The 15,000-nt window shown below is 48.6% G+C and overlaps 1 protein-coding gene and 1 long non-coding RNA gene across 6 annotated transcripts in view; one reads left to right on the top strand and one right to left on the bottom strand.

Annotated features, from left to right (window-relative positions):
• Positions 1–15,000, bottom strand: part of arhgef10 (Rho guanine nucleotide exchange factor (GEF) 10) — an 83,967-nt gene that overhangs the window by 19,435 nt on the left and 49,532 nt on the right. For all 4 annotated transcript variants that reach the window (XM_076979156.1, XM_076979155.1, XM_076979154.1 and 1 more), the window contains 6 exons: positions 6,032–6,147; positions 5,628–5,755; positions 3,611–3,711; positions 2,334–2,455; positions 1,922–2,008; positions 930–1,150 (listed from right to left, as the gene is read on the bottom strand). In XM_076979156.1, the coding sequence (XP_076835271.1) occupies positions 930–1,150; positions 1,922–2,008; positions 2,334–2,455; positions 3,611–3,711; positions 5,628–5,755; positions 6,032–6,147 (775 nt within the window). The remainder of the gene's footprint in view (positions 1–929; positions 1,151–1,921; positions 2,009–2,333; positions 2,456–3,610; positions 3,712–5,627; positions 5,756–6,031; positions 6,148–15,000) is intronic.
• The window catches only part of LOC143481211 (uncharacterized), an 11,575-nt gene continuing 279 nt past the window's right edge, over positions 3,705–15,000 (top strand). Inside the window, exons 1-5 of one of the 2 annotated variants that reach the window (XR_013121981.1) lie at positions 3,705–4,623; positions 4,859–4,972; positions 5,595–6,164; positions 6,731–6,839; positions 14,879–15,000. The exon at positions 14,879–15,000 is cut by the window's right edge and continues 279 nt beyond it. This is a non-coding gene — a long non-coding RNA (uncharacterized LOC143481211). The remainder of the gene's footprint in view (positions 4,624–4,858; positions 4,973–5,594; positions 6,165–6,730; positions 6,840–14,878) is intronic. The other variant, XR_013121980.1, reaches the window with a different exon arrangement.

Raw genomic sequence — 15,000 nt, 5'->3', positions numbered from 1 at the left:
GCTTAGCACATCTAGCTCAACACCGCTAGCTCCACACAACTAGCTCAACAAAACTAGTTCAGCATTATGTTCAGCAACTATTTCAGGCCTATCACTTTTTATATTTTCTTGCCTAGTGTTTTTGTAGTTACCAGATTAAGAGTGCCAAAGTAGAAGATCATGGCCAAGTGATCTAGTGATCTAGTGATCTCTTGAAGAGGCCATGATCCTCTGTTTGGCAGTCCTAACCTGGTCGCTATAAAGAAATATCCAGAATCTTTTCAAATGAACACTCAGTGGCCTCAGTGTATTTGGAGATGATGACTGCTGAAGTCTCTGCCAGCTGAGAACAAGTGTGTGTGTGTGTGGGGTCATTCGGCCATGGAGACTGTCGGCCATGTCTGACGGGTCTGATGTCTGCACCAAAGGTGTGATGTGACCTCTGAATGCAGGGATTGACAACAGAGTAGACCCCGGCTAAATATCTCACTCTACAGACAACAAGAACTATTTCATTTGATTTCTTATGAAAGAACTTTTAAGTCATCTGTGTCCTGCAGATTCCACTGAACTTGTAATGGCAATAATGCGTTTGTAGGATAACAGTCTCTAACCCGGTAACAGTCTTTGAACTGGTAACAGTCTCTAACCTGGTAACAGTCTTTGAACAAGTAACAGTCTTTGAACAAGTAACAGTCTTTGAACAAGTAACAGTCTTTGAACAGGTAGCAGTCTTTGAACAGGTAGCAGTCTTTGAACAGGTAGCAGTCTTTGAACAGGTAGCAGTCTTTGAACAGGTAGCAGTCTTTGAACAGGTAGCAGTCTTTGAACAGGTAGCAGTCTTTGAACAGGTAGCAGTCTTTGAACAGGTAACAGTCTTTGAACAGGTAACAGTCTTTGAACAGGTAGCAGTCTTTGAACAGGTAGCAGTCTTTGACACAGTTACATACCTGCCCTCCTCCAAGCCCACGCACACGGTGGGCCCATCGTTGGACCTGGGTGGTACAGTGCACTCAGGGTTTCCTTGCCCGTTCTCCAGGGGCTCGTCCAGGGGCACATATACCATGCAGAGGATGCGTGACTCCACGTTGAAACACTCTGTCACCTTGGGGCTTGAGTTCTGCATGGCGACGACAGCGATCTGCCCCATCTGATTGGTGCAGCTGGCTACCTGCTCGCAAACAAAAATGTTCCCTCTTCAAACACAAACACCCACCTTTGGTAAATACTAGACGATTTTTTAACAATGAGAAACGACAACAGACACTACTGATAGGGACCTTTGCCATTGTCTGTACATTAAACAGTCTGAAATATCACCCTTCTTTCTTCTGTAATTACCCTCCATTAAGCACTGGAACCAAAGCTGAAAATGTCTTTAGGTTGGGTGTTCTTTATGGGATTTGAGGTTTAACTAAGCCATTGTCTGGACACTTTGTAAGTCACTCTGGATAACAGATCTCTGGATAGCATATTCTGAATAAAGAAATGTTCCCCCGTAAACAGAAAAGCTTTTGGCACAGGAGGAGGGTGCCACAGGTGATGTGTGACTATGGAAGTCACAACCACTTACCCACACACAACCACAACCCACCACACCACACACACCCTTACCCACACACAACCACGACCCACCACACCACACACACTCTTACCCACACACAACCACAACCCATCACACCACACACACTCTTACCCACACACAACCATGACCCACCACACCACACACACACTTACCCACACACAACCACAACTCATCACACCACACACACACTTACCCACACACAACCACAACCCATCACACCACACACACTCTTACCCACACACAACCATGACCCACCACACCACACACACTCTTACCCACACACAACCACGACCCACCACACCACACACACACTTAAGCACACAGAACCACAATCCACCACACCACACACACACTTACCCACACACAGCCGTGACCCACTGCTGGCATGTCTGCTGTGCTTTCATAGTTAATGTGAGGCTCTGGGATATGGACTGCACACTCCACCTGAAACACACACACACACACACACACACGTAAACATGTAAGCACATACACACAGACACATACAGACACACACATACACACAGGAACACACACCTTCAGTGTGTTTCTCTGCAATGCTTTACATGGTCACACACTACTGAGATTTTATATCTATAGTGTAAAACTTTGCCAGCACGTAGAGACGGGCGTTCAAACAGTGACATGTGACTGCACAACACACAACTTTGAGCTGATGATGTTAACGGAGGAAGCAGAAGAAGATATGTGCTTGAGTTCGGCTCTGGTGGCGTTAGGAGTGGAGGAAGGTTCTGGAAGCGAGTCTCACCTTAAACTCCTGCAGTCTGGACATGACCACAGGCATGTGTTTGAGCAACAAGGGGTGCTTCTGTTTCTGAATCAGGTTACTGTCATCTTCAGCACAGAACCATCCCTGCACATTATCCTCCTCTGTCTCACACACACACACACACACACACACACACACAGACACACACACACGTGCTGTTAACAAAAACTGCAGTTCTGAAATACACCATACCATCCATATATACACCAAACTCTTCTGTTCTGTCTGTGAGTGACTCAGTTTAATAAAAGTGCTGTGGTCTAATCATCCTGAATGCCTAAGACATCAATGCCTGAATGCCTGCAGTGCCAAAGGACGGGTGTCTGGGATCTTTCCTGAATCATCTCACCACATCATCTTACAAGACCACTTTCCTGATCTGCAGGCACTGATCTGCTGAAAAACCCTTCAAACCAACTTAGCAAACAGTTCTTTCCTGGTCATGATTCATTGTGCTTACAAAACTGTGCACTTCTATTCTAAACTAGGAAATTAGAGCTCTACACTTGATCCACAGAGTCTCTTCCCTCAGTAGTATGAAAATGAGAACATGAGTGTGTGAAGGCACTGTTTGAGTCACACACACACACACACACACACACACACACACACACACACACACACACACACACACACAGACAGACACACACACACAGACACACACAGACACTCCCTGCAGCTAGATGCAGAGAGAGCTCAAGACCGCGCAGGAGACCGCGCAGGAGACCGCGCAGGAGACCGCGCTCAAGACTACGCTCAAGACCACACTCACACAGGACCGAGAGTTGGTCTGCCATTGCACAGCTGGGCTCAACTTCTCACTAAAGCCTGCGGATCACATTGTGGCTCCCTGCATTAGATCCTGAATCCTGCCTCCTGAGTCCAATCTAAAGCCAACGAGAGTCCCAGTCAGACGACTGGACAAGTGAAACCTGCCCTCGGGCAGTCTGCAGTGGAACACTCCACACACATCTCCACACACATCTCCACACACATCTCCTACCAGGTTTAGATTCAGAAGACAGCAGGACTGAATGGTACGGCAGTTACTGCTACACTAAGCTTTATTTGTATAGAAAACAACTTGTTTGCCACAGATTCCAGGCTGGTTACATCCTTGTCTGTGACCATGCAGCCAGGGTCCAGAGGGGGTGGGGAGCCCGGCGGTGTAGACGGGGTCAGAGCGGAGCAGGAGGAAGAGGATGGAGACCCTGCACAAAGGCAGGAAGTGAGGCAGAGGTGATGAAGAAGCTTACCCAGAGCCAGCCGGGCCGTCTGCAGCGTACTGATCCACGCCTGCTTGACGGACGGGCTGAAGGTGTTGAAGACAGCGCTGAAGAAGGTGGGTCTGCCCGACCTACAGAGAGAGATGAAGGACAAACAGGAACGAAACCAGATTTTAGTGTTTACGTGACATATCTGGGCAGTCAGCGTAGTGCACTGGCTTGGTCTGAGGACTGGAATTTGGCTTGTTGGAAATGTACGTCTTCTTCATACAATTAGAGCAGAGCATTGTGGGACACTGAATTATTGAAACACAGATTTACCAGCCTGTGACCTAAATAAGGGCTGTTAAGAACCTTCACATGAACCAACATGACCAGTCAGGTTGAGGCATGACAGAGGAAACTGGAAACAGCTCAGAGAACTGGAGACCCGGACCATTTCACTGTTCCTGTTTACCAGAGACAGGAAATGGTGTAATACCTCTGAGGGTTGGCCTAGGCTTACGACATCAGCATAAACCAGGCATGCTTTTAACAGCCCGATGGACTCGGAAAAGGACCAAAATGGAGATGGAGCTGCAGCAGACCTGTGATCATGTGATCTGGAATGTTTTTGTGATGATGTGATCTGGAATGTTTTCGTGATCATGTGATCTGGAATGGTTTTGTGATGATGTGATCTGGAATGTTTTTGTGATCATGTGATCTAGAATGTTTTTGTCATGATGTGATCTGGAATGTTTTCGTGATCACGTGATCTGGAATGTTTTTGTTATCATGTGATCTAGAATGTTTTTGTCATGATGTGATCTGGAATGTTTTTGTGATCATGTGATCTGGAATGGTTTTGTGATGATGTGATCTGGAATGTTTTTGTGATCATGTGATCTAGAATGTTTTTGTCATGATGTGATCTGGAATGTTTTCGTGATCACGTGATCTGGAATGTTTTTGTGATCATGTGATCTGGAATGTTTTTGTGTGTTTTCTCGTAAGGGATCGGGGCTGAAGTGGAGTAGCAAACCATTTTCCACTGGAGAGATGTAAGTCAGAAGAATGCGGGGTGTATTCCTAGCTGTAATTAGTGAAATATGGAGGAGTGTGCCTAGCATTTCACACATGGAAGAATGTGTGTGTGTGTGTGTGTGTGTAGGCTAGGCCTGCACTACAGTGAGAATATGTGTGTGTGTGTCTGTGTGTGAAGGCTAGGCCTGAACTACAGTGAGAATGTGTGTGTGTGTGTGTGTGTGTGTGTGTGTGTGTGTGTGTGTGGTCTAGGCCTGCACTACAGTGGGTTGTCAGTGGTGGTTCAGCACAGACACCAGCTGGCGTATCCGTGGCCACTGCACCCTCTGAGCTGACCAGAGGAATCATTTCATATTTCACATCACAGTGAGTCATCTAACCATCTAATCATGAAATCATCAAACCGTCCAATCATCTAACCACAGATCCACCACCCACATTTCAGTTTGAAATCAGTATCACAAGGAGAGATTTATAAAACACTGGGATTTTGCTGAATTTTTAGATTATAGTTATACTACTCAATAATTACTCAAGAACTTTACTCAGTAACTACTCAATAACGATATTCAGCTACTGAATAACTCTACTTAATATCTACTCAATAACTACTCCAAAAGTACTCAATAACTATTCTCGATATCTCGAAATTACTTAATAACTATATAACTCAATAACTCAGTAACACTACTAAAATCTATTTGACTACTCATACATTCTGCTCAATAACTACTCAATAACGATATTCAACTCCTCAGTAACTACTCATGAATTATTTAATTTCCCAACAGCTACTCAATAACTACTCAACTTCACTCAGTAAATACTTTAATCTGTAGCACTACAGTTTGGTGCACTTGCCGTGTGACTCAACAGGTAGTGTTGACTAACACAAGACTAATGTGTTTGTGTAAGTATGCTTGTAAAAGTGTGGGCATGTGTGTGTGTGTGTGTGTGTGTGTGTGTGTGTGTGTGTGTGTGCGTGCAGGCAATCATAAGGTTGTTTTAAGATCAAACGCACTTGTCCTGTTTCCCTGGTAACTGCAGCTGTATGCGGCAGCGGTCTGCAGCTCTGATCTCCTCCTCCTTCTTCAGGATGAGACGCTGGAGACCAGAGACCCAGTCGAGAGCAACCGCCCCATTCACGTTCTACACACACACACACACACACAGATACACACACACACACACACACACACACACACACACACACACACACACACACATACACATACACACAGATATACACACACACACACACATATACACACATATACACACACACACACACACACACACACACACACACACACACACACACATATGCATAGACACAAACACGAGTTAGCTTTGCCGTGTGTGAGTTGGTGTGTATAAAAGACACATTTAATTATTAATTTCTTCACTGTGGTGAATATTTCTCACCTGATAGTTCCCCTTGAGGCTGCTGATCATGGTGGAGATCTGGTTTACAAGACCGAGGTCATGGATCAAATTCTGCAGATCCTGGTACAGCTGGCCAGGGCCCACATACAACTGATCTGCAGAACAGATACAGGTAGGATTAAAGGTAATCTGCAGAATAGATACAGGTGGGATTAAAGGTGATTTGCAGAACAGATACAGGTGGGATTAAAGGTGATCTGCAGAAAAGATACAGGTGGGATTAAAAGTAATCTGCAGAATAGATACAGGTGGGATTAAAAGTAATCTGCAGAATAGATACAGGTGGGACTAAAGGTGATCTGCAGAATAGATACAGGTGGGATTAAAGGTGATCTGCAGAATAGATACAGGTGGGATTAAAGGTGATCTGCAGAATAGATACAAGTGGGATTAAAGGTGATCTGCAGAATAGATACAGGTGGGATTAAAGGTGATCTGCAGAACAGATACAGGTGGGATTAAAGGTACACTCTGTAGTTTGAGAATAACAGATGTAATACAAACTGCACAAAATAAGGAGCCATATGGATTAAAGGTTTGGCACAGCAGTAGATGGAGTGCATTAAAATCACCATTAAAATCACCATTAAAATCACAATTAAAGTCACCATTAAAATCACCATTAAGAGACCTACTCTGATTTTATTTGATAATACAAAATCTTCTAAACCAATTCAGGGCTGTTGGGACACAGACTGACGTCAGTTTACTGATGGCAATTTACCGAACATACACACCTAAGGAGTGTGGGAAGAAACCAGCTGGAGGAAACACACACTCCACCCAGGTACTGGGAGAACACACACACACTCCACTCAGGTACTGGGAGAACACACACACTCCACCCAGGTACTGGGAGAACACACACACACTCCACCCAGGTACTGGGAGAACACACACACACTCCACCCAGGTACTGGGAGAACACACACACACTCCACTCAGGTACTGGGAGAACACACACACTCCACCCAGGTACTGGGAGAACACACACACACTCCACCCAGGTACTGGGAGAACACACACACTCCACCCAGGTACTGGGAGAACACACACACACTCCACCCAGGTACTGGGAGAACACACACACACTCCACCCAGGTACTGGGAGAACACACACACTCCACCCAGGTACTGGGAGAACACACACACTCCACCCAGGTACTGGGAGAACACACACACACTCCACCCAGGTACTGGGAGAACACACACACTCCACCCAGGTACTGGGAGAACACACACACACTCCACCCAGGTACTGGGAGAACACACACACTCCACCCAGGTACTGGGAGAACACACACACACTCCACCCAGGTACTGGGAGAACACACACACACTCCACCCAGGTACTGGGAGAACACACACACTCCACCCAGGTACTGGGAGAACACACACACTCCACCCAGGTGCTGTCTAGGCTGGGAACTGTACCGGGACTCTGGAGTGGCAGTAGTCCCACACTGCCAGACTCTCTCGGGAGAATCTGGTGCCTTTCGACACTTAACCTGAACATGAACCTCGTACTGCTGCAGGGACATTCAACTGACACGCAGACCGCCCAGCCACTACACACATCACTGCTACACCGCCCAGCCACTACACACATCACTGCTACACCGCCCAGCCACTACACACATCACTGCTACATCAACCAGCCACTACACACATCACTGCTACATCAACCAGCCACTACACACATCACTGCTACATCGCCCAGCCACTACATACATCACTGCTACACCGCCCAGCCACTACACACATCACTGCTACACCGCCCAGCCACACACATCACTGCTACACCGCCCAGCCACTACACACATCACTGCTACATCGCCCAGCCACTACACACATCACTGCTACACCGCCCAGCCACTACACACATCACTGCTACATCGCCCAGCCACTACATACATCACTGCTACACCGCCCAGCCACTACACACATCACTGCTACATCGCCCAGCCACTACATACATCACTGCTACACCGCCCAGCCACTACACACATCACTGCTACACCGCCCAGCCACTACACACATCACTGCTACATCGCCCAGCCACTACATACATCACTGCTACACCGCCCAGCCACTACACACATCACTGCTACACCGCCCAGCCACTACACACATCACTGCTACACCGCCCAGCCACTACACACATCACTGCTACACCGCCCAGCCACTACACACATCACTGCTACACCGCCCAGCCACTACACACATCACTGCTACACCGCCCAGCCACTACACACATCACTGCTACACCGCCCAGCCACTACACACATCACTGCTACACTGCCCAGCCACTACACACATCACTGCTACACCGCCCAGCCACTACACACATCACTGCTACATCAACCAGCCACTACACACATCACTGCTACATCAACCAGCCACTACACACATCACTGCTACATCGCCCAGCCACTACATACATCACTGCTACACCGCCCAGCCACTACACACATCACTGCTACACCGCCCAGCCACACACATCACTGCTACACCGCCCAGCCACTACACACATCACTGCTACATCGCCCAGCCACTACACACATCACTGCTACACCGCCCAGCCACTACACACATCACTGCTACATCGCCCAGCCACTACATACATCACTGCTACACCGCCCAGCCACTACACACATCACTGCTACATCGCCCAGCCACTACATACATCACTGCTACACCGCCCAGCCACTACACACATCACTGCTACACCGCCCAGCCACTACACACATCACTGCTACATCGCCCAGCCACTACATACATCACTGCTACACCGCCCAGCCACTACACACATCACTGCTACACCGCCCAGCCACTACACACATCACTGCTACACCGCCCAGCCACTACACACATCACTGCTACATCAACCAGCCCACTACACACATCACTGCTACATCAACCAGCCACTACACACATCACTGCTACATCAACCAGCCACTACACACATCCCTGCTACATCGACCAGCCACTACACACATCACTGCTACACCGCCCAGCCACACACATCACTGCTACATCGCCCAGCCACTACACACATCACTGCTACATCAACCAGCCACTACACACATCCCTGCTACATCGACCAGCCACTACACACATCACTGCTACACCACCCAGCCACACACATCACTGCTACATCGCCCAGCCACTACACACATCACTGCTACACCGCCCAGCCACTACACACATCACTGCTACATCAACCAGCCACTACACACATCACTGCTACACCGCCCAGCCACTACACACATCACTGCTACACCGCCCAGCCACTAAACACATCACTGCTACACCGCCCAGCCACACACATCACTGCTACATCGCCCAGCCACTACACACATCACTGCTACACCGCCCAGCCACTACACACATCACTGCTACACCGCCCAGCCACACACATCACTGCTACATCGCCCAGCCACTACACACATCACTGCTACACCGCCCAGCCACTACACACATCACTGCTACATCAACCAGCCACTACACACATCACTGCTACACCGCCCAGCCACTACACACATCACTGCTACACCGCCCAGCCACTAAACACATCACTGCTACACCGCCCAGCCACACACATCACTGCTACATCGCCCAGCCACTACACACATCACTGCTACACCGCCCAGCCACTACACACATCACTGCTACACCGCCCAGCCACTACACACATCACTGCAACACCGCCCAGCCACTAAACACATCACTGCTACACCGCCCAGCCACACACATCACTGCTACATCGCCCAGCCACTACACACATCACTGCTACACCGCCCAGACACTACACACATCACTGCTACACCGCCCAGCCACTACACACATCACTGCTACACCGCCCAGCCACTAAACACATCACTGCTACACCGCCCAGCCACACACATCACTGCTACATCGCCCAGCCACTACACACATCCCTGCTACACCGCCCAGCCACTACACACATCACTGCTACACCGCCCAGCCACACACATCACTGCTACACCGCCCAGCCACACACATCACTGCTACATCGCCCAGCCACACACATCACTGCTACATCGCCCAGCCACACACATCACTGCTACATCGCCCAGCCACTACACACATCACTGCTACATCAACCAGCCACTACACACATCCCTGCTACATCGACCAGCCACTACGCACATCACTGCTACACCACCCAGCCACACACATCACTGCTACATCGCCCAGCCACTACACACATCACTGCTACACCGCCCAGCCACTACACACATCACTGCTACATCAACCAGCCACTACACACATCACTGCTACACCGCCCAGCCACTACACACATCACTGCTACACCGCCCAGCCACTAAACACATCACTGCTACACCGCCCAGCCACACACATCACTGCTACATCGCCCAGCCACTACACACATCACTGCTACACCGCCCAGCCACTACACACATCACTGCTACACCGCCCAGCCACTACACACATCACTGCTACACCGCCCAGCCACTAAACACATCACTGCTACACCGCCCAGCCACACACATCACTGCTACATCGCCCAGCCACTACACACATCACTGCTACACCGCCCAGCCACTACACACATCACTGCTACACCGCCCAGCCACTACACACATCACTGCTACACCGCCCAGCCACACACATCACTGCTACATCGCCCAGCCACTACACACATCACTGCTACACCGCCCAGCCACTACACACATCACTGCTACATCAACCAGCCACTACACACATCACTGCTACACCGCCCAGCCACTACACACATCACTGCTACACCGCCCAGCCACTAAACACATCACTGCTACATCGCCCAGCCACTACACACATCACTGCTACATCGCCCAGCCACTACACACATCACTGCTACACCGCCCAGCCACTACACACATCACTGCTACACCCGCCCAGCCACTACACACATCACTGCTACATCAACCAGCTACTACACACATCACTGCTACATCAACCAGCCACTACACACATCACTGCTACAATCGACCAGCCACTACACACATCACTGCTACATCGACCAGCCACTACACACATCACTGCTACATCGACCAGCCACTACACACATCACTGCTACATCAATCAGATGAACAGAAGGAGGCTCTCTTGACAATGGAGTCACCAATGAAACAGAAGTCTGTGGCAGTGCAGATGGGTGTGCAGCTGCTGCCCCGGTAACGTTCTCTGTAAACGCTGGACCACAGCACATCTGTCCAGTCTTTAGTGACTCTCATATCTGATGTTCACCCAGATGTGATTCCAGCACCAGGGTCTTCATTTTCCCGACAGAAACACGAAGCTTTTCCTGCATCCCAGCACAGCTTGTACTCATTACTGCTTTAAGTAAAACTCTTGAGTTACTTTATTGATGAGATTTCAAGACATCCCAAACTTTTAGAATACATCTGGTGCTGAGTCTCATTTTACTGCATGCAACCATTTACTAAGACTGAATTGAGCTAGATCAACAAAATCTCACGACGGACCAGTACAAAACAACATGTAAGTGCAGACAGTCAATCAGAACGCAACAGAGCTGCAGTGCTGTAATAGATCTGTCTTCGTTAGAGGTTAACCAACAGTACCTGATACCAGACTCAGACTTAAAGTTAGTGGTACAGTCAGTTTACCATAGGGTTGGGTGGTATTTACATTTTAATAATGTGAGATATATATATATATATATATATATATATATATATATATATATATATATATATATATATATATATATATATATGGGGTTGTCCTATAGCCTAGCTGTTAGCTGTGGTAATAGGGTTGTCCTATAGGCTAGCTGTAGTAATGGGCTTGTCCTATAGGCTAGCTGTGGTAATGGGGTTGTCCTATAAGTTAGCTGTGCTAATGGGGTTGTCCTATAGGCTAGCTGTAGTAATGGGCTTGTCCTATAGGCTAGCTGTAGTAATGGGGTTGTCCTATAGGCTAGCTGTGGTAATGGGGTTGTCCTATAGGCTAGCTGTGGTAATGGGGTTGTCCTATAGGCTAGCTGTAGTAATGGGCTTGTCCTATAGGCTAGCTGTAGTAATGGGCTTGTCCTATAGGCTAGCTGTGGTAATTGGGTTGTCCTATATCCTTTCCTGATGTTGCTGTAGACTTTGTCCAGTGTATTTTTGCCCCTAATTGTACTGCTGTTCAAAGTTAGGGATACTGTTTTACATCAGTGTGGCTGGAGTCCCCCACTGCTGCTCTGCCCCAGGGTAAGAGTTCTGTTACTAATGGCTTCATGTAACTTGCTCAGGGTTCGATTAGCATTAGCGTGGGGTGGTATGTATAACGCTCTTACCATGACACCGCTGAATTCACGTGACAAACACACGTATTCCAGGTCTGGGGAGCAGTGACTGTCTAGTGTTCGCGCATCATTGCACCAGTGGTTATGTGTCCAGACACCTCCTCCTCTGCTCTTACTGGTCGTAACGGTGGGCTGTGTAGCATGCTACTCTCCATGGGCCGTGTAGCATGCTAACTCCATGGCCGTGTAGCATGCTAACTCCATGGCCGTGTAGCATGCTAACTCCATGGCCGTGTCCGTTAGGCTTGGCTGCAGTCAGGTATCTGTGATTATTGCAGTGCTGCAGAAGACACTGGTGGCAAACTCTAACCTCAGCTCATTGATTTTGTTGTTGATGGATCTGGCAGAGGAAAATGCTGGGAAGTGGTGTTTGAAGGGGAGCTGTGTTAGCCGTGCTAGCCACGTTTCTGCTGCCTTTGGGCTTCCTCTTTGGTATCTCATGTTTATGTGTATCTCATGTTTATGTGTATCTCATGTTTATGCATATCTCATGTATATGTGGATCTCATGTACTGTATGTGAGTATCTCATGTTTATGCATATCTCATGAATATGTGTAACTCATGAATATGCGTGACTCATGAATATGCGTGACTCATAATTAGGCATATCTCATGAATATGCATATCTCATGTATATGAGCCTGCTGTGGGCGTTCTGGCTTTTCTCCATTTTCTCTCTGAGTGAACAGCACTAAACTGTCTCATGCTCTCTATTACCATGGAAACACTGGACACACACACACACACACACACACACACACACACACACACACACACACACACACACACGTGTGTACACACACATATAAGAGCTTAATAATCTTGTGAAATGCTTCACTTGTGCTGTATAAACTCTGAAAAGGATCAGACCAGCCAGCTCTGTCAAAGACACATGCATCTCACACCCTCCCCCACAAGCTCTTCGTTTGTGTGTGTGTGTGTGTGTATGCGTGTGTGCTGGGTACGGTGGGGACCACAGATTACTAGTGTATTACAGACAATATATCTGTATATATGAGCTGTTGTTTCAGTGAGGCCCAGCAAGAAAAGTGTGTGTGCATGTGTGTGTTTGTGACTGTGTGTGTGCTTGTCTGTGTAAGTAAATATAGTTTAACACCATATGTGTGTAGTTACACACTCTACTACATCACCTAAACAAAAAGACAGATAGTAGCACCACACACAGGCAGGGAGCAGACCGCAAACAGCTAAACTTTCTAATTAAACATGAGATTCTCTCTCACACCCCAACACACACACACACACACCAGAACACACACACAACCCCCCCCCCCCCCCCCCACACACACACATACATATACACACCCCAAAACACACCCAAACACACACACATCCCAACACACATACATACAGGTGGCAGTATACTGAACACATCACTCCGGACTGAACATTCATTAATATGTATTAACAATCTGATTAAATAATCTCATTGTTCTAATCCTGGTCTATTTATTAGACATTTAGCAGAAATGTCAGTAAAAAAAACAGCAGTCAGCAGTAACAGGAACCGCACAACTCAACAAAACCAACCACAGTCAATCAGAACCCATGTACAGAACACCCAGCATTATGGTCTACAAATACAAGCTCTGATTGGTTGGCGGGACCAGGTTAGAACATCCAGATGTATATCCCTGATTCAGCCCAAAGTGTGCAGTAAGACACACGGCCAGCAGGGCCCCACGTCAGCAGAAAGACTCGCAGAACACTGAGGATTCAAAACGGACACAGAGGCAGAATGACGCCATCTGCTGTCACCTGTATGTAACTGCAGCACACATGGGTCTGACGCTCAGTGAGAACAGACCCAGTTCTGTCTGCCTAGAGGTCCAGACAGCCAGTAAACTGGACACAGAACCTCTCGTAGTCTGAACAGGCGAGCTGGTCTTGGCAAAGGCCTCCACCATGAAAACCCCTCCACCCCTCTGAGCTCCTCCACCCCTCCACCCCTCCACCCCTCTGAGCTCCTCCACCCCTCCACCCCTCTGAGCTCCTCTACCCCTCCACCCCTCCACCCCTCTGAGCTCCTCCACCCCTCCACCCCTCTGAGCTCCTCCACCCCTCCACCCCTCTGAGCTCCTCTACCCATCCACCCCTCCACCCCTCCTCCCATCCACCCCTCCACCCCTCCTCCCCTCCGATCTCCTCCAGCAAGGTTGCGCTGTGAAGGTGAACCTCTGCTGAACCCGCTCTCTCGCCGGGGGGGTGGGGGGGTGGGTGGTGGCGTGTCTTCCAGCAGGGGGCGTGTCTGGCTGCGGCACCTCCCACCTACTTCCTGACTCACTGCTCCGGTTTTAGACCCTGCACAGGCCCCATTTGCATTCCATCACCATGGAGACGGCTCTGGCCTAGTTGTGTGGGTGTCCTGTGTGTCAGTGTGTGAACAGGCTCAAAGCTCAAGCTGTGTGTGTGTGTGTGTGTGTGTGTGTGTGTGTGTGTGTGTGTGTGTGCGCTTCTCCACAGGAAGTAGAACCACCGGTGTTTGGCGGCCCGTCTCACAGCAGGAACGTAGCCAGTGTCAAGGGGACAGGATGAAGTCAGCACACCTGAGGATTATTGTTTCACCACTATAAATAAACCAGCCG

The sequence above is a fragment of the Brachyhypopomus gauderio genome, chromosome 17 (assembly GCF_052324685.1).
Source record: "Brachyhypopomus gauderio isolate BG-103 chromosome 17, BGAUD_0.2, whole genome shotgun sequence".
NCBI lineage: Eukaryota > Metazoa > Chordata > Actinopteri > Gymnotiformes > Hypopomidae > Brachyhypopomus > Brachyhypopomus gauderio.
The sequence above is the reverse complement of the archived record's forward strand: the minus strand, read 5'-3'. Positions and strand labels throughout refer to the sequence as shown.